Here is a 20,703-nt window from a genome sequence, read left to right as displayed (position 1 = left end):
AGTGCCACATATACAGAAAACGGCCAGAAGCAGCGCTGTGGCTCAAGTGGCAGAGTGCTAGCCTTGAGCGGGAAGAAGCCAGGGACAATGCTCAGGCCCTGAGTTCAAGGCCCAGGACTGGCCAAAAAAAAAAATTAAAAAAAAAAATCTGTTGAACTGAATCTTAGTTGTTCCTCAAGGCTTGCCTATTTATGATTTTTTAATTCTGACTTATGACAAACAAATACTCATAGTTAAGTGGCTCTTATAATTTGAAACCCATGGCCTGCTTTGTTGGGTTGGAAATCAAGTTAAAGGATAAACACAGCCAAGTGTGATAGTACACACCTTTAATACCAGCATTCAGGACCTTGAAGCAGAATTGTAAGTTCTAGGCTAGTCCAGACACAATGGCCAGATCCTGTCTCCAAAACAAACAAAAAATAAATTGATTAGGTGATAGATAATCCAAGCAACCTCCTCTGATCAATACATAAGACACACCTATACACAAACACCAACTTGCATATAAATTTGTACAGTTATAAATTTTTACTGAAAATGAATTAAGTAGATAAGTAAATAGTGTACTAAAGATTGTGTATAGGAAGCTTTTTTTCCTTTTTTTTCATAATCTGTTGTAGGGCTTGAACTCAGGGCCTGGGCACTCTCCCTGAGCCTCTTCGTGCTCAAGGCTAATGCTCTACCACTTGAGCCACAGTGCCACCTCCAGCTCTTGAGTAGTTAATTGGAGATAAGAGTCTCATGAGGGATTTTCCCACAGGGGTCTGGCAGTAAACATTTTAAGAATTTATCAATATGTGTCCGGGGTGGGGGGACAGAGTGGCATGTAACTTCTCCTGAGAAAATGGGTGCAAGGCAACCTGGCTCCATACAGTGTCACACTTGCCATTACAGTGTCATGGTAGTCACTCTTCTCACCGAGCATAATGACCCCCTTGTCATCTTGTATTTTCTTTAAGGTGAAGCTGAAGACATATTGGAAACAGAAAAGACTAAGTTGCAGCTTCCCAAAGGAATGATCACTTTCGACAGCCTTGAAAAGGCCAGAAGAGAACAGAGTAGATTCTTCATAGACAAATGAAGCCCTGTGTACACACTGCTTCGCCAAGCCAGCATATATTACAGTTTTTACAGTTTTGTTTTGTTTCTTTTTTTCAGTGCTCAACATTTTGATAGAAGGGATTTTATATTAAAATATTAAAATACAAGCTCTGAGTTCAGTTGAACTGCTTCAAATTAAAATTTGTAACTTTCAACACAAAATTTGTGAGTGCACTCTAAACACCTTTCAGATTTCCTCTGTGTGTTTTGGAATAATGACCTGAGTGAAAAATTAATAAATTTTCTCATTTGGAACTCCCAGAGTGCCCTACAAATGTCCTGCTGATTGCCGTTCTCGGTCGCCGATGCCCCACAGCACATCTGTCTCTTACAAACACTCTTGCATGGAGCAATCAGTTGTGTCCAATCTCCACATAACAGAGCAACAACCACAAAGGCGGAAGCTGAATGGCTGACCCAAAGTCATACATAGGCAGAACTTGGAGTTAAACCTGGAGAGTTTGGCTCCAGTATCTGCACTCTAAAAGGACTTGAAAAGTCCTTTGGCTATGTTTCGTAGGCAAACAAATGGCTCTATAAGAGAAAAGCCAGCATTAGGCTGCCTGCCTTTGTTTATGTGGATTCACTGGCAAACTCAGACACATAAAATCCTCCTATCTATCCATTCCTCTAGATGCAAACCCTACCTATAATACATTCATTTCCAAGATCCATATTCATGCCTATCAACTGTCACACACTGCGGTAGGCACTGACATATCAGTGAGGGAATAGGAGCTCCCTGCACCCTGCTCAGAGGAGTTATGACCTAGTCAGGGGTGGGAGGGTAGGAGGGCAAAAGATAAATTTGGAGACAAATGAGATTATTTGTAACAGTGACAAATGTTTCAGTGATATAAAATGGAATGACTAGGAGGATGAGGCCGGGATACTGTAGATCTAAGACTGCAAAGACTGCCTCTGTGCAGAGGGTACATTAGGGCAAAGAGCTGAATTATCAAAAAGCCTGGGAAGAGCATAATGTGGGAACCACAAGGGCAAAGGAAGGAACCAGAGGACCGACTCTGAGGCTAAATGATGGGGTTCCTACCTTTAAGAAGCTGACAATATATCATCTTGTGACTTTGATACAGTTATAATTATAGACAGCCATGGTTCAAGTCTTGAAGGATATATAGATGGTCTCCATGGAGACAAAGAGATAAGGAGGAAGGTGTTAGAAGGACATGAATTAGAAGAGGATAAGAGCCAGGCACAAATGGCTCATGCCTGTAACCCTAGCTACTCAGGAGGCTGAGATGTGAGACTCATGGTTTAAAGCCAGCCTGGGCAGGAAAGTATCTTCAATTAACTATCATAAAAGGCCAGAAGTGAAGTTATGCCTTAAGTGCTAGAGCACTAACCTTGAGCAAAAGAAACTCAGGGATAGCACTATGGCCCTAAGTTCAAACTCCAGGATTGGCAAGAGGATAGGAAAATAGACTTAGACTGCAAAAATAAGGCTGTACACTTAATTCAGTGATATTGTGCTTGCTTAGCAAGTGTGAGGCCCTGGATTTTTTTTTTTGCCAGTCCTGGGGCTTGAACTCAGGGCCTGAGCACTGTCCCTGGCTTCTTTTTGCTCAAGGCTAGCACTCTACCACTTGAGCTACAATGCCACTTCCGGTTTTTTCTATATATGTTGTGCTGAGGAATCAAACCCAGGGTTTCATGTATACGAGGCAAGCACTTTACCACTAGGCCATATTCCCAGTCCCTGGATTTATTTCTTAGCACTGCCAAGACAGAGACAGACAGACAGACAGACAGACAGACATGCAGGCAGGCAGGCAGACAGACAGACAGAGAAATCAAATTGCAAAAATAGTCTACAACCAATTTAATATACCTGAAATAAATATGAGCTCTCAGGAATTCATGAAACATTCTTGTTTAGGTTTCAACAATTTTGAATTTTGATAGAGAAGTGTTCAAATAGGCTATTCTAGAGGCATTTGTTAAAACATACTTTTTCTGTTCTACCATCCCAGACAGGAATAAACTTTTTTTTGTCAGTCCTGGGGTGCTTGAACTCAGGGCCTGAGTGCTGTCCTTGAGCTTCTTTTACTTGAGGATAGCACTTGAGCTACAGTACCACTTCTGGGTTTTTCTGAGTAGTTTATTGGAGGTAAGAGTCTTATGGACTCCCTGCTCCAGCTGGCTTTGAACCACAATCCTCAGATCTCATCCTCCTGAGTAGCTAGGATTACAGGCATGAACCATGGTCACCTGGCAAGAAATCAACTCTTGATCAAGAAAATACATCAAGTTAATGCCATTAGCCACAAACAGTCTTTCTTGGCCTTGGATGTGCCTATTAGTAAGAGGACTGGAAATGTTCCCTTGGGTTTGGCCTTGTGAGTGCCCACAAGATGTTAGTAATACTGAGCACATTTCTGAAAGCTCAGTTCTCTGAAAGCAGTTTCCAGCATTTTTCCCACAAGGCTAACTTTTTAAAACATCTTGAATTTTCCAACTAGTAACTTTGGATCGATCTTGTGATTTATGAATATTAAGCTGTACTAGGAATATATTAGGAAACCAAGGTGGTTGAGAAGAGGAAGAATCAGATAAATGTAGAAAAAAGAAAAAGAAATCAAAGAAGCAGCCTTCAGGAAGAGAGGGAGTTGACTCAAATACTTCCAATGGTAGAGAAAACAAGGATGAGTTGAACAGAGCTAGGAGGATCATGGCTTGAGGCCAGAACAAGAAAAATGTTAGTAAGACCCTATCTTAAAAACAAGCCTGGCATAATGGTACAAGTCCATAATCCCAGCTACTTAGGAGGTAGAAATAAGGACTATAGTCAAGGCCAGACTCAGCAAAAACATGAGGCCCTATGTAAACACAAACTAAAGCAAAAGGGACTGGGGCATTGCTCAAGTAGTTAGAGCCCTTGTCTAGCAAACACAAAGCTCTGAGTTCAAATATCAGGAGCAATAGTATTTTTTAAAGCATAGAAGTATTTGATGTTGCATGACAAAACGCTATGTATGGGATACATTTCATTTATTAACCTACTGAAGTATAACATGAATCTTGGAGGTGACATCAGCAAAACGATTAATCCCTTTTTAAATCTTATTTATTTATTTGCCAGTCCTGGGGCTTGGATTCAGGGCCTGAGCACTGTCCCTGGCTTCCTTTTGCTCAAGGCTAGCATTCTACCACTTGAGCCACAGCACCACTTCCAGCTTTTTCTGTTTATGTGGTGCTAAGGAATCAAACCCAGGGCTTCATGCATGCTAGGCAAGCACTCTACCTCTAGGCCGTATTTCCAGCCCTAGAAAAATGATTAAACAGGAGACATAAGCCTTCATTCTCCCACACAAAAGCAACAACAACAACAATTTTTTTTAAAAACCTAGTTATCTATAAGCCAAAGTAGCCCAGAGAAGTCTCAAGTACTCTTTAAGGGCTTTGTAACAACACAATGGAAAAGGAACCAAAAAAATGGAGACTTTCTTCACTAAGAAGGTGGTAGCTGAGATCTTCACCCTGGAACACCAGGAACCATGAAGAAGGCCAATGATTATTGACATCAGCCATGCACCCCAAAGCAGGAAAGTACATTCTCAATAAATGTTGGTGAAGATTCAGGGGGAAAAAAATACAGATACAGTATATAGCCATCATTGAAACCTGTTAGAATGCCTACAATCTAAGAGCAGAAAAATAAATGACAAATGCTAGTGAGAATGTGGAAGGAAAGGAATGCTTACACAATGTGAGAAGAAATACAAGTCAGCCCAGTCTCCTTCCTCCAAAAAGACCTCACTGGCTACTTTCTCCCACCTCCCAGAACTGCCATCACATTAGGAATCCACCAAGGGATAAATCCATTGGTTAAGCCAGAGTCCTCAAGATTCAATTATTTCCCCCAAAGTCCAGCATCTGGCAACCAAATCTTGAATGTATGAGCCTCTAAGCCAGGTGCTGGTGGCCCACTCCTGTCATTCTAGCTACTTAGGAGGCTGAGACCTGAGGATCACAGTTCAAAGCCAGCCTAAGCAGACAAGTCCATGAGACTCTTGTCTCCAAAAGAAGACAAAAGCGGAGCTTTGGCTCAAGTGGTAGAAAGTTAGTTTGGAGCAAAATAAGCCCAGGGACAGCACCCAAGTCCTGAGTTAAAACTCCAGGATTGATATGTACACACACACACACACACACACACACACACACACACACATCACATACACACTTATATAAGGATGTAATGTACATACCTATATTACAAATAAATATTTACATCATACTAAATAACAAATATTTACATTCTATGTATTTACAATATGTTTACATATATTTAAATATATATGACTTTGAAGGACACTTGAGAGTCAAACCATATCACATGTAGAGATGACTGACATGTGAAAGGTTGCTCTAGATCTTCCATCAACAGGGAAATGTAAACTAAATCAGTTATGAGATGTATATCTGATGCAAAGACTAATCCAACTCATGTGTAGCACCAAATTCAGCTGAGGAGATGAAACAAGAGCTATCCTTCCTGGCAAAGAGGAAATGCACAAGGCTGACATCACTTTAGAAGGTCGTTGAGCAATTTCTTCCTTGAGATGGAACAGGGACCAATCCTGGGAATAATATCATATGGTTATATTCCTTGTTCTAGAAAAAGCAGAGACAATGACAAATTTATTTTAGTACTTTGACTTTTTTTAATCATCTCCTAATCATTCAGTTGGTGAGGAAGGATTTCTACCTTAGGATTTATGCAGATGCTCAAACATGTGACAACTGGGCAGAGAACATAAAAGCAACTTTATACAGCATGGGGATCATAGATCTTGTATGAAATGCACATGGGTAGCAGATGGGAAAAGAAAAGACAAGGGATATGTGCAGCAGGACTTGTTGTGATGGGTGGGGTGACCCCTGGTTGTCATGAGAGGATGTGATTAGGTTCTTACAAATAATTCTATGTTCTGTGAAAGAATGAAAACTTTCTACTCTGAGATAAGCAGGAGTGGTGCCTGGTTCTCTTAGTAAGGAAGGTTGTTTGGCTGGAGGTTTTATCTGTAGGAAGAGAGTAGAAAAGGGAACTTGTGGTGGGGCCAACTGAGGCCCTTCCAGTTTTACCGGGTACCAGGGCAGAACAGAACATTCCATGTTAATTTTAGTCCTTACCCCTAAATTGACCCCTTGGAATTTGACATCTGATACTGTTACTTTGACCACCAGTACATACAAGAAGTAGTAAAACTGGCTTAAGCATTTGACAAATAGTAAAAGAGTTGCAACAACATAAGGGTTTAAGTCATGTGGAGAATTATTGGTTTCATTTGTTAGGGGACAGCCAAAAATTTTTTTTTGCGGGGGGGCGAGTCTGTGGTTTCCAGGATTCTTGGTATGTTCAATTATATGTGACATTATAAAATATGGGATTTTTTCCATTGGTGTGGTGTTTTTAATATTCCTATGTTGTTGATCAACACAATAAGTAGTTCATAGCACATTCCCTCTTGAATAGTTAGAGTCTTGGCTATTAGTTAAGAATCTGGGAGGTTTGGGGGCTGGGGATATGGCCTAGTGGCAAGAGAGCTTGCCTCGTATACGTGAGGCCCTGGGTTTGATTCCCCAGCACCACATATACAGAAAATGGCCAGAAGTGGCATTGTGGCTCAAGTGGCAGAGTGCTAGCCTTGAGCAAAAGGAAACCAGGGACAGTGCTCAGGCCCTGAGTCCAAGGCCCAGGACTGGCAAAAAAAAAAAAAAAAAAAAAAAAAAAAAAAGAATCTGGGAGGTTTTGTTCAGTCATGAAGACAAAGCCATGGCCACTTAATGATTGATAGTAAGTGGCCTTTGATTGCTGGATTAAGCCAGTCATGCTAGTACTGTAACAGTGGTGGCTAATATGGTAGTTCCCAGAACAAAGGGACCAGGAATATTGCTATTCTCACTTGGTGGGACTTCAGAAGCATTTGTAGCAATTATGCAATAAAATTGGAATAGTTGTATATGCCTGGAATTCCACTTAAGAGACCTTGTCTTTCTTGCTATTTTTTTAATGAGAAAGCTACCTAGTTACTATGGATAGAATTTCTCAAAATTAGGTATAGAAACAAGGTTCAATGTGGGTGATAGGTGATGCTCGAAAAGCAGCTGTTTCAATGATGTAGTGAGAAACTGGGGATCATACAAGAGGTATTTTTTAAGGAATATACAATGTCTAGCATTTGACTAATGCTGGCAGTGCCCTGCTAAATTTAGCAGCAATCTAGAATTAGTTACCTTATTTCATGGCTGCTCTTCTAACTGATCTAATTGACAATTAGGAACACAAATAAAGTATTGAAACAGATGAACCTATTTGCAATTAAAAGTTTCCAGCTTGAAGACGGCTGAGGAGCAGCAGAGCCCTAGCTAACCTCCCTCTGATATCGCAGTTTTACCACTCCAGAGAAATTTTTACTCCTAGAAAGACAGCACAAGTAAGTTATAACAGTACAGGGATTCTGGCCAGGAAGAAAAAATCTTCTTTGCTGGACTGAAAACACAGATTTGTGCTCCAGGTGGCGTCCTGCCACCACGCCAGTGCCAGCGCTGGCACAGGCACAGTGCCCAGCACAGCACCCCGCACTCCGCTCACCTAAATCAAACAACAGCAACCAGGAAGAAATCCTCCAGACGGCAGCAGACAGACACCGGTCACAGGCTGAGCACCAACGGGCAGAAATCACAGAGAAAGCGTAAGTACCCCATGAACGACATTCTCACTCATGCCCTTAGAGCAGCATCGGGAACGTAGCCCTTCTCCCACCGCCAGAGCAAAGTGCCATCTTTGACACTAGCATAGGGTCAGACCAGACTGGAACTAAAGTGGGCCTGGGGAAAGCAAGGACAAAGGGGCCATCTTTAAAAAGGGCAAGAGGGACCAATCAGTGAGAGCCAGGAGGAGGACCCCTGCCCTGGTGGGAGGTTCATCCTGAGCTGCAGCTCAGCCAGTGGTACCCTGCCCTGCCCTCCGGAATTTCTAAATTAAAATCGAAAGCGGGGAGCAGCTACCGGTGGGACAGAAAAACCAGATGGGAGAACAAACAGTTCCTGAGACAGATAAACAGTCCCATCACAGAGGAAGCCCAATTCCCAGCTCAAAATAAAGCTGAATTCCATAGCCAGCTCTGCCCAGGAGGGAGGAACCTCCCCCAGGCAAGCGACTCTCAGCCAGTAAACCAGGCCAGAGGTGCCCCGCCCTGCTAAGTCCACAGCCTATTCAAAGCCAGGCATTAAAGGCAGCCACCCCAGAGCAGACGAGAGGAGCCACAGTTCCCAAGACTGTTCATGTCCCCCATCTACAGATGACGCCCAAGTCTTACCTGCAAGCTGTGTGATACACAGAGACCCAGGATTTCACTAACAGGGGGAGGGTCAGAGCAGATCCACCCCTGTGAACTAAAAGCAAGTCAAACCAGCCAAGCAGCAAAATAGACTGCAGACCATCGCAAGGAAATCAGAGATTGTAGAAAGCCCACCCAAACAAGAAAGACTCCATTTTTTTAAACATTTTTTAAGCTTTTTTTTTCTTTTTTGTTTTTTTTTCATTTCTGGATCATCGTTGTTTTTTTTTTGTTTTCAATTTTTACTTGTATGTTTTATCAAGGTGTTTTTTTTTCTTGGTTGTTTGTTTTTCTGGGTTCTTTACTTTTTTAAAAAAAATAATTTTTCTCTGTTTTGTGCATCTGTCCTCCAGTATTTTTTCTTTATTTCTCTCTTTACATTCTCTTTCTTTAAAAATTACTTCCCTATGAATAACACCTCCACTCTTTTCTGCTAAATCCCCATTGTGTATCATTTTAACCTTGTTCTTTCTACTGATTCTACTCTTCTCCACATCTCCACGTCACTGAAACTAAACCAAAATCATCACCCCCCCCCCCGTCCCACCCCATACATTTTACTCTATTCTCTTTTTCTTTTTCTTTTTCTTTGGGGGGGGGCAGTCCTGGGCCTTGGACTGAGGGCCTGAGCACCATCCCTGGCTTCTTCCCGCTCAAGGCTAGCACTCTGCCACCTGAGCCACAGAGCCCCTTCTGGCCGTTTTCCATATATGTGGTGCTGGGGAAACGCTTCATGTGTAGGAGGCAAGCACTCTTGCCACTAGGTCATATTCCCAGCCCTACTCTATTCTCTTAACTACCTCTAACTTACCCTCCTGCCTTACTTCCAGGACCTTCAGATTCCATTGACTCCTGGTTATTGGATAGAGGGTATCCCTGCTTAATCTGAGTGAATCAAAGGGGTTCATAGAGAAATCCAGTCCAAAAAGAACTTAATATTAGAACAAAAATTGCTCATAAGGTTGTACAAATAAATAAGTAACTACTGAATACAGGGCTCAGGATTGGTTGTTATATTGAAATTGTATTCTTTAGGAACACCAAATCTAATTTTATATACAAGTATACAAGGTATCTGTATATAATTGTGAACTCCTAAGATTTACACAACAGTGCTTGGTAAGGTCTGCTTTGGGTCTTAAATGGTGCTCACAGGTGCTTGTAGATTGGCACTCCCAACCCAAATGGGCAGAAGAAACACAAGAAAGATGGCAAACAATGGAGTCTTATCTCCCAATCAAAACAAGCAGGAAGCAGAGCAGTCAATCAAAGACATAGAAGAGAACCCTCAAAATGCTCTACAAAGTCTACTGATAAACATGATAAATGAAAAGTTTGAGTCAATACAGCAATCCTTCCATAAAGTAACAGATGATTTCATGGCCTCGACAAATAGAAAGATAAACAAAATTCAAGAGTCAAATGAAAAGTTAGCTACCTAGGTAAAAGATTTGAAAGACAGCACTCAAAACCAAATTAATGAAGTTAATAAAGTAAAGAAGGTCTGGGGATATGGCCTAGTGGCAAGAGTGCTTGCCTCGTATACATGAGGCCCTGGGTTCGATTCCTCAGCACCACATATACAGAAAATGGCCAGAAGTGGCGCTGTGGCTCAAGTGGCAGAGTGCTAGCCTTGAGCAAAAAAGAAGCCAGGGACAGTGCTCAGGCCCTGAGTTCACGGCCTAGGACTGGCCAAAAAAATAAATTAAAAAAATAAAGTAAAGAAGTCCATGCAGGACCTAAGAGATGAAATGGAAATCATCAGGAAAGACCAGTCAGAAGGAAAAGAGATTCGAAATCAAGTAGCTAGCCTAAAGTTCCGACTAGCTGAAGCAGAGGATCTTCAGGAGCTGAAGATTCTCTAGAATCTATGGAGAAAGATCAAAAATCAATACAAACCCAATCCAATCTACAAAACAGATGACTCCAGGAGCTCCAAGGCACAATCAGGAAGCCCAATTTAAGGCTAACAGGTATTGAGGAAAACCTGGAGAAAGAAGTCAATGGAATAGGCAACCTATTTAACAGAATATTAGCCAAGAACTTCCCAAATATACAGAAGGATAGGCCTATAGAGATACAAGAAGCATTTAGAACCCCAAACCGACCTGACCAGAATAGGACATGCCACTGACACATTGTGATCAAAACAGGATCAATAGAGTGCAAGGAAAGAATCCTTAAAGCTGTTAGGGAGAAGAAAACAATTACATACAAAGGAAAAGCAATCAGAATTACCCCAGACTTCTCAGCAGAGACCATGAAAGCAAGGAGAGTCTGGAATGAGGTACACCAAACCCTAAATAAAAATAACTACCAACTAAGAATACTGTACCTAGCTAAACTCTCATTCATTGCCGAAGGTCAAATAAAAGTCTTCCACAGTAAGGAAAAACTGAAACAATATATCTCCACCAAACCAGCATTACAGAAAATCCTCAAGGATGTCCTACACATGAAAACTAATCAAGATCACAATACAGACAGAGAAATGAGCCCTAAATAGAAAACCGGAATATTAGATCAAGAATTAGGAAGACACGGCCTTTAAAAAGATAGCTATAATGAAAGGAACAAACGATCATCTCTCAATCCTAATTCTCAACATTAATGGACTTAATTCTCCAATCAAATGATATAGGCTCATAAGTTGAATCAAAAATCAAGACTCATCTTTCTGCTGCCTCCAAGAGACACATCTATTCACCAAAGGTAAACATCTAAAAGTGAAAGGCTGGAATAAAATCTATGAAGCACATGGCCCCCATAGACAGGCTGGCGTTGCAATCCTAGTATCAGATAAAATTGACTTCAAATTAAAAATGGTAAGAACAGACAAAGAAGGTTACTACATACCAATAAAGGGATCTCTTCTACAGGAGGATATAACCATCCTAAATATCTACACACCAAATACAGGAGCACCTAACTTCATCAAACAAACACTACTGACTCTAAAAACACTCATAGACCCAAACACATTGTTAGTTGGGGACTTTAACACTACACTATCACCTCTGGACAGATCAACACGCCAAAAACTGAACAAAGAAACCACAGAACGAAACACTGCATAGACCAACTAGACTTAACCAACATCTACAGAATATTCCATCCAGCAACAACAGATTATACATTCTTTTCGGCAGCACATGGAACATTCTCCAAAATAGATCACATCTTAGAGCACAAAGAAAATCTGTACAAATTCAGAAGTATCAAAACCATTCCCTGCATTCTCTCAGACCACAATGGAAGAAAATTAGAGCTCAACTCAAACAGACACTGCAGAAAATCCTACAATTCATGGAGACTAAACAACACACTGCTGAACCATAAGTGGGTCATTGAAGAAATTAGAACAGAAATTCAAATGTTTATGGAATTCAACCAAGATGAGGACACAAAGTACCAGCTCCTTTGGAACACAGCAAAGGCAGTACTCAGAGGGAAATTTATATTTCTGAGTGCCTACACCAACAAACTGGAGAAACAGCAACTCAACAACTTAAGGAAGCACCTTAATCTCCTTGAAAGAGATCAACAAGCCAAACCCCAAGTCAATCAACGGAAGCAAATAATTAAAATCAAATAAGAATTAAATGAATTAGAGACAAAAAAAAAAACATAGAAAGAGTTAAAAAAAAAAAACAGAGTTAGTTCTTTGAAAAAATTAACAAGGCTATCTTCAAATTCAATGAAATACCCATTAATATCCCAACACCATTTTTTAATGAAATAGACGATGCTGGGCTAACTCTGTACCTCCTTCCGTGGAGATCCCGAGCCTATTTTCCCCCTCCGTGTGTTCCCCTTTTGCTCTCATGTATATCCTCTGGCCAGTAGGAAGTAATGTGGAACGAGGGCCATGGGTAAGCTCCGGACCGGGCGTGGCCGCGAGAATGCCCTCTGCTGGCTTAGCTCCCTCTTCCAGTTCCAGACAGGAGGGAAGGTAAGAGTGGCTAATAGCCACACAGTCCCAGGTCTTAAAGGCATAGACATTCCCAATATCTCCTCCTTTTTTGTTTTTTAAATTAGCAGGAGATGCTGTAAACATATGGCATATGCAGGCATGGGGCAAATGCTGACATAAGATATATATGGGGCCTCTTCCACAAAAAGGGGTAAGTGAAGGGGCCACCCATTTGGCTCAGTCCGGAGAAATTGGAGTTCTTAGCCCATTTCTGTGCCACTCAAGATAATGCAGGCATCGTTCCCCTCTTCTGGTGGTGAGGTAATTAAGAGCAGGTTTAAACTCTGGCGATTCTGGTAGTCCACAGCAGCCAAGGCGCTGATAACTTAACACATGTGGTTAGTAATCATTTTATTATAAACATTGAAGTAAGGTGCTAAACCCTTATGCCTATTTTCTCCAACGTGAACCCCTAAACTCAGCAGCAGGGTGAAAGGCAAAAGGGAAACAGTGCAATTCCCCATTTCAGTCCCTGTGCAAAGCCACAAGCAATATCACCACGGCAAAACATTGCTCCTGAACGACGCTCAAGGGAGAGTCTAGAAAGCAAGCAGGGAAGGGAAGCTGGCTGCCTCCGGTGTCATCTACCGCTCTTGCATACAGGCAGGCTTCCCATATTCCCATGGAAGAGCAGAAGAAATCCAGCATGGTCCTTGTTTTCCTTGAGAGAACAAGAAGAAGACATTTCTCCAGAGTGAGTGCTTGCTTAGTTTCCCAATCGGAAAAGGCACATACAAGGCTCCTTCCCACACTGATTTGGGGAGATTTAAAATTTCTTTTTTGTGGAAATTTAAGATATTTAATGTGCGCATAGCTGTCCTTAACTGGTCATGGGGGCTGTTCCCACCCTTTTTGTTTTAAATAATGAACTTAACACAGGAGGGCACCAGGCTGGGAGTATGGGCGAAGGTCATTTCTTCTGGAACTACTTCCTGCTGAAAGGGGGCAAAGTAGTGAGGGGCCTCTGATTTGCCATATGGCCTGGTACCGTCCAGTGTGGTTGGTAAGAGTCCTCATCATTACCATGAGAATGGTTATCAGGGCCAGAGGGTGTCATGGTCTCCTCTAGCCAGCTCCTGTAGTTTGGGCACATCAGGAAGTCCCTAGGGCTGGGGCCTCCAGGGTCCAGATCTGCATTGGGCATAGCAGTGTAGAGAGATGATGGCCTTGAACTGCAAGTTCCCAGGTGATGACCTCAGTGAGGGATGTTATTCTGTTAAAAGACTTTTGAAAAGGTCAAGCAAAAGGCTGACAAGTTCTCAGAGCTAGTTAACATGAATAACATAGAACATACCCTGGTCATAAGCCAGAAAAGTTCCATTCAGAACATAAACCCAATTGTGGTCAATTACAAAGAAGGAAGAATAACTGAAGGACGTGTTTAGGGCTAGTGAACCGGTTTGGAGTAGCCAGTCAGAGGCTAAAATAAATAAATAAATATATATATATATACACATAAATACGGCTGGCAGGAAAAAGAAAACGGACAGGTAACTATTCCTCCTGATCTCCCGGCTCTGATTAGTTTTGAAAGGGCGAGACAAGGCGACTCCGTTTAGGATATGACATCATTCTCCTCTTAAACCTCTCCATATCCCTGTTTCCTGGACTGGCTGAGTCCCAGGAGTTCAGGCGCTTGTTGCTGGGATGGCATGTTCCCATGGGCATTTATGGGGTTTGAACTCAGGGCCTGAGCACTGTCCCTGAGTACTTTTTCTCGAGGCTAGTGCTCTACCACTTGACCCACAGTGCCACTTTCAGCATTTCTATGGTTCTCTTGAGCCAAGCTTCCAGTCTGGCTCTTTGCTGGTTAATTGGGAGATAGAGTTTTAGATTTTCTTTTGCCTGGGCTGGCTTCGAACTGCAGTCCAAGGAGTTCTAGCCATACGAGCCCTTTTTATATCCAATTAAAGCAACAAGGAAAACAATAGGAACAGAGCCCCCTCTGCGACTTATCGAGAATTGACCAACAACTGCTTGTCAGAGTTCTATCATAACACTTAGAGAACAGCAGACTGAATGAGATCTATGTGCCATCAATTTAAATCATACCATTTGATCTTACCGGCAGGTGGAAGAGAGCACAAATGAATGATAATTAGGAGGGCAAAAGGTCAGGACAATGTAAAGGTCTCAACTTCAGTGGATCTGAAGTGGCTGTGTCTTCCATCCCAAATTAGCAGGCCAGCAGGAGAGATGGGTTGCATCTGGGTAAGGCTGTAGTAGGATCTCAGAGAGTCCTCTGGACATGCTGTCACACCTCCTGCAAAATTCTACACAGACTGTTTAAAGACATTTGAAATCCCCCAGCATTTCCTGGTTGGTTGTTTTGAGTATTCTTTGGCTTTTGTAGGCTGATGCCCTTTTGGTTCAAGCAGGGTGATGACTTTAAGAGATTTCCCTAGTTACAAAATCCCAAGGTAACTCTGTGGCCTCCAATACAGCTATGATGTCTTTGACCTGACAAAATGTTAGCACTCTGGTTGTTTAAATTTTTATCTAGGAATGTACTTTAAGCCTTTGCCTCAGCCTTATTTGCATCCAAAAGACTCTGAACTCAAATGACAATGTTTTCTTAATGCAGGAATTACAATTACAAAATTAGAAACACTTATCCATTTAGCTTTCCAATAAATTAGTGAGAAACATTAGCTTGCTTTGCCATTTTTTTCTACATACAGGGTTAATGAGAATTTACTTTTATCCCCACTAGTTTATTATACATACTTTAAAATACTTGCCTGATTATATGTAATTTAGGATAGTTAGGAATCTTACTTATTACATTACAGTATACACAAAGGATTTAGTACCTGAATCCTTAGACTGATATCCAAAATAATTGTGACAAAAAGTACTTTTAACCGTGTTTTACCAGAATCATGAACACAAGAGATTTGGTCTCAGCATCTTGCCTTTTCAATATCTCTAAATTGCAAGAATAGCACAGGAATCAAATCACATTCGATAAATAACCTTTTTAACCATTAAGAAAGACTCGTTTAATTTTTACTATCTCTCAAAGAGTAGTTTTAGAAAATCCAGTCAAATCACTCATTGCTGTATTAGAACCCTTTGGAGTTTCTCTTAGACAGGTTTGCTTGCCCCCAAAATGATCCGTTTGGGTTAGAGACCTGGGGCTTTAGCGTTGCCAGTAGCCTCCCTGCCTCCAAGTCCCTGCCCAGCCCGGATGAACCCAACACGCCCACCAGCAGGGGTGGGGGCGGGAGGAGGCCATCCCAACTTATCAAGCATTAATAACAAAAATATAAGCCCCTGTCTCTTTTAGTCAACAGGTATTATAGTCCAGTCCAAAAAATTTGGGGCTGGCTTTAGAGGTAGGAAGGGCGCGGGCACTGGCCAGCCCCCAACACTGCACGCGCACGCGCGCACAGCTGCCACGCTCTGAGGCCGGACAGCCACCAGCACCAGACCTCAGAAGCAGAAAGAATGAGGGGCGAGTACAAGCAGCCAGGCCAGAAGCGGTGTGCCCCACTGTTGCTGCACTTTCGGGTCGCTGCTGCCAGGTCGGGTTCCCGCTCGCCTTCTCTGCCCTGTGCACCATGCCAGCCCCAGGCATTGCCGGGGCCGTGGCTGCCACCAGCTCCACGGGCGTCGCCATCCCCAGCGCCCCATGCTGCGCCTGTCGCGAGACTCGCGCTGCCCGCCGTCCAGGGCACATACTAAGGAGGGGGCGCCGGCCAGTCGCCTGCCCCAGGCCCCTCGCCCCTGGAGCCCAGCGCGCGCCCATTCAGCCCCAAGGCCGCCCAGAGCTCCCCAGAGCACACAGCGATGCCGCTGCTGCCTTGCCAGGCCTCAGAAGCGGGAAGGGAGTGGGGGCAGATTAACCCAGAAACGGCGCAGCTGCCAGCCACAGTGGGCCTGAGTGCTGCCGGTGGACCCCTGCACCCCCCCCCCCCCACGCCAGGCTCAGAAATGCGAGCCCTGTAGCATCTCCAACAGCGGCGGCCACAGCGGGGGTATCCCGGGGCATGGGGCTAATTTTGCGCTGCTCCAGAAACTCGGTGGGCACCTCGCCTCCCCCTGTGGCGCCACCAGCCTCCCGCCTCCACCTCTCGCAAATCAGGACCCAGAAATCTTGGGTTGGGGGGGGTCCCCACCGGGAAGGCAGCAACTGTTCCGCGCACCATTGGCCTCCGCTCTCTGGGGCCTCCACCCCGCCGCAGGGCTTGAGAAGCTTCGAGACCAGGACTTGTATGCAAGCCCATCCCCCTGGGCAGCAGAAATCCCTCTGCCCTTGGCTTGAACATCCCAAAAGTCCAATCCAGTGAAAGACAAATTACTCCAGCCACTTTGCTCCTTTCCCATCCTTTGTTAAATCAATGGGCTGCCCACACCTGCGCTCCGGGAGGCTTACTGATTCTGAGAATTTTGTTTCCTGCGTGTTTTCCGCCCCGCATTGGGGGCCATTTGCCGGGCTAACTCTATACCTCCTTCCATGGAGATCCTGGGCCTATTTGCCCCCTCCGTGTGTTCCCCTTCCACTCTCACACATATCCTCTGGCCAGTAGGAAGTAATGCGGGAGCCAGGGCCACGGGTAAGCTCCGGACCAGGTGTGGCCGCAAGAATGCCCTGCCCCACCCCATACTCACCAAGGAGGCCAGGCACGCGTGGACATCTCGGAGTAAGCTTCAGGAGCTTCCCGAAGTTTTATTCAGGGGAGGGGATTATATAACAGTAATGGCAGCAGGAAGAGGAGGGACTAACTGGGTATTAACAATTGGCTGATGAACTGTCCATCACGGTGATGTCACGGAACTTCCCACAGAGGTGGAGATCACAGTCCTCCCAGGACCAGGCCCCTGGGCTTAGGCTGGCGCCATGGTGGCACATGTGCTCGCAGACAGAGGGCGGGCTGCCTTAGCTCCCTCTTCCGGTTCCGGACCGGGGAAGGTAGGAGTGACTAATAGCCACGCAGTCCCAGGTCTTAAGGGCATAGCCATCCCCGACAAGATGAAGCAATCCAGAAATTCATATGGACCAAGACCCAGAATAGCAAAAACAATCCTAAGCCAAAAGAACAGTGCTGGAGGAATTACAACACCAAACTTCAAGCTGTATTACAAAGCTATAATAATAAAAACAGCTTGGTATTGGCACCAGAACCGGCCTGAAGACCAATGGAATAGAATTGAAGACCCTGAAATAAGCCCACAGAACTATGCCTACTTAATCTTTGATAAAGGAGCTAAAAAACATAGTCTGGAAGAAAGATAGCCTCTTTAACAAATGGTGCTGGCAAAACTGGTTCAACACATGTAACAAACTAAAACTAGATCCTGCACAAAAATTTTTGTGCACTCTGCACAAAAATCAATTCCAAATGGATCAAAGACCTCAAAATTAAAACAGATACCCTGTAAACTCTAAAGGAAGGAATAGGAGAAACACTTGGGCTCCTTGGCACAGAATGGAACTATTTTAACAAAGACCCAGAAATGCGACAAATCAAAGAAAGGATAGACAAATGGGACTGCATCAAACTGCAGAGGTTCTGCAAGGCAAAAGCCTCATATCTAAAACATATGCAGAACTAAGAAAATTACATTCCTCCAAAACAAAACTGCAAAGAACCAATAGCCCTTTCAACAAGTGGGCTAAAGACTTAAAAAGCGACTTCTCTGATGAGGAAAAGAGAATGGCCAAGAGACACATGAACAACTGCTCTACATCACTGGCCATAAAAGAAATGCAAATCAAAACAATATTGAGATTTTATCTCACCCCAGTAAAAATGTCCTATATCAAGAAAACTAATTGGGGCTGGGGATATGGCCTAGTGGTGAGAGAGCTTGCCTCGTATACATGAGGCCCTGGGTTCGATTCCCCAGCACCACATATACAGAAAACGGCCCGAAGTGGCACTATGGCTCAAGTGGCAGAGTGCTAGCTTTGAGCAAAAAGGAAGGCAGGGACAGTGCTCAGGCCCTGAGTCCAAGGCCCAGGACTGGCCAAAAAAAAAAAAAAAGAAAGAAAGAAAGAAAGAAAGAAAGAAAGAAAGAAAGAAAGAAAGAAACTAACGATAACAAATGTTGGAGGGGATGTGGCCAAAAGGGAACACTACTTCATTGTTGGTGGGAATGTAAACTGGTTCCGCCACTCTGGAAAGCGGTTTGGAGATTCCTCAGAAGACTAAACATAGAGCTCCCCTATGACCCAGCAGCCTCACTTTTGGGCATCTACCCAAAAGACCACAAACAAGAACACACGAAAGCCACCAGCACAACAATGTTCATCGCAGCACAATTTGTCATAGCCAGAATTTGGAACCAACCCAGATGCCCCTCAGTAGATGAATGGATCAGGAAAATGTGGTACATATACACAATGGAATTTTATGCCTCTATGAGAAAGAATGACATTGCCCCATTCGTAAGGAAATGGAAGGACTTGGAAAAAATTATACTAAGTGAAGTGAGCCAGACCCAAAGAAACATGGACTCTATGGTCTCCCTTATAGGGAATAATTAGCACAGGTTTAGGCTAGTCACACAGAGGATCACAACAGCCCAATAGCCTTTATGAACACATAAGATGATGCTAAGTGAAATGAGCTCCATGTTATGGAAACGACTGGCATATCATTGTTGTAATTAGTTTCAACAAGTGATGTGAAACTGTAGCTTCTAGTATTGATGATCCTCTGTATCCCCTGCCTATGGTTGTACCTGCACGATCTCTGTATCTTATCTGAGTACATTGGAAACCATGTGTACTAGTATTAGAACTAGGAAATAGAAAGGGAATACCAAAATTGAGAGACACAGGGTAAATAAAGACAAATGACTACAAAAGCAATACTTGCAAAACTGTTTGGTGTAAGTGAACTGAACAACTCATGGGGGGGGAGGGCGAGGAGGGGAATCAGGGGGGAGGTAACAAACAGTACAATAAATGTATCCAATGCCTAATGTATGAAAGAATGACCTCTCTGTACCTCAGTTTGACAATAAAAATATTATTTTAAAAAAAAGTGTCCAGCTTTTCAGCCAGGTGATGATGGCCCGTGCCTGTATTCCTCACTACTCAGGACGCTGAGATTTTAGGATTATAGTTTGAAGCAAGCCCAGGCAGTAAAGTCTGTGATACTTTCATCTCCAATAAAATACTCAAAAATTATTTTTCAAGTCTTTAGTAGTGCTTTATGGCTCAAATGGTAGAGTGCTAGCCTTAAGCAAAAGGAAGTTCAGAGACAGGGCCCAGTCCCTGAGTTCAAGCCTCCGGACCAGCAAAAAAGGAAAAAGAACTTTCCAGTCCATATAAGTGAGGTTCTTATCAAGCATATTACCTCAGACTTTTGAAACTTTTACAGTTAGATTAGAAAATTGTTTTAAAAAATATGTCTTGCCAAATGTAGCAACCATTACTACAGTAAGAACATTAACTTTTTTCTGCCACAAACTATTCTTTTGGGGATTGGGGAGTTTCATTCCTTCTCTCACTCTCTCTGTTTCTGTCTCTCTCTGTCTCTCTGTCTCTGTCTCTCTGTCTCCCCACACACACCCTCTCTCTCTTTCTCTCTCTCATTGTACTTCTTCCGATGTAGACTATAATCTCAAGTTAAAATATTCAGATAACTGAATGAAATATCCAAAATCAAATTGTCACCCAGCACAGTAGAAGGAAAGTCTAGTGGAGGAAGTATGTTGCATGTTCTAGACATTGCCATGTTTTTACTAGGAATTTGATTTTTTTTTAATAACCAGAATTCGGGTTACAACTCTCAGCTTGTCAGTAATTTACTCATATATCCATCACAAATACATGACTGTATATATTTATGAATGATCTACAGGTTATCATACTGTTTAATCTAAGCATAATCTTATTTCAGCTAGAAGGTTATGTGGCAAATGTCCACACTGGGAGAGTTTTCTATTGTAGGAAATTAGGTGATCTTAACTTGATTTTTGTTGATATAATTTTGTATTATTCCCATGCCTTGCTGTGTCATAAAGGAAAAGCTTGAAACACAGAGAATCAGTATACAAATGGTTTGAGGGTAAGAGATGTGTAAAACAACTGTAAGAAGGCCAAGGACAGAGGATGTAGTAATGAAAAGAAGATGGGTAAGGTGAACAAGGGCTGATGAAGAAAATATCACGGGGGTGGGTTGAAAGTGGGTGGAGTGGGAACCCTTGTTGACATCAACCCTCTGCCCCATGGATCTATAAGCCAGGTGGACTATCCACTGAACCCCGGTGGACAAGCAGCCCAGGCCAGTAGACAACATCACGGGCAGT

The 20,703-nt window shown here is 43.1% G+C and overlaps 1 protein-coding gene across 1 annotated transcript in view; it reads left to right on the top strand.

Moving 5' to 3' along the window:
- Positions 1-1,379, top strand: part of Plgrkt (plasminogen receptor with a C-terminal lysine) — a 31,103-nt gene extending 29,724 nt beyond the window's left edge. The window contains exon 4 of the mRNA XM_048333028.1: positions 963-1,379. Within this exon, the coding sequence (XP_048188985.1) occupies positions 963-1,084 (122 nt within the window). The 3' untranslated portion in view covers positions 1,085-1,379. The remainder of the gene's footprint in view (positions 1-962) is intronic.
- Positions 1,380-20,703: the final 19,324 nt, after the last annotated feature.

This window comes from Perognathus longimembris, chromosome 1, assembly GCF_023159225.1.
Source record: "Perognathus longimembris pacificus isolate PPM17 chromosome 1, ASM2315922v1, whole genome shotgun sequence".
Classification (NCBI taxonomy): domain Eukaryota; kingdom Metazoa; phylum Chordata; class Mammalia; order Rodentia; family Heteromyidae; genus Perognathus; species Perognathus longimembris.
This window is presented reverse-complemented; position numbering and strand designations above follow the sequence as displayed.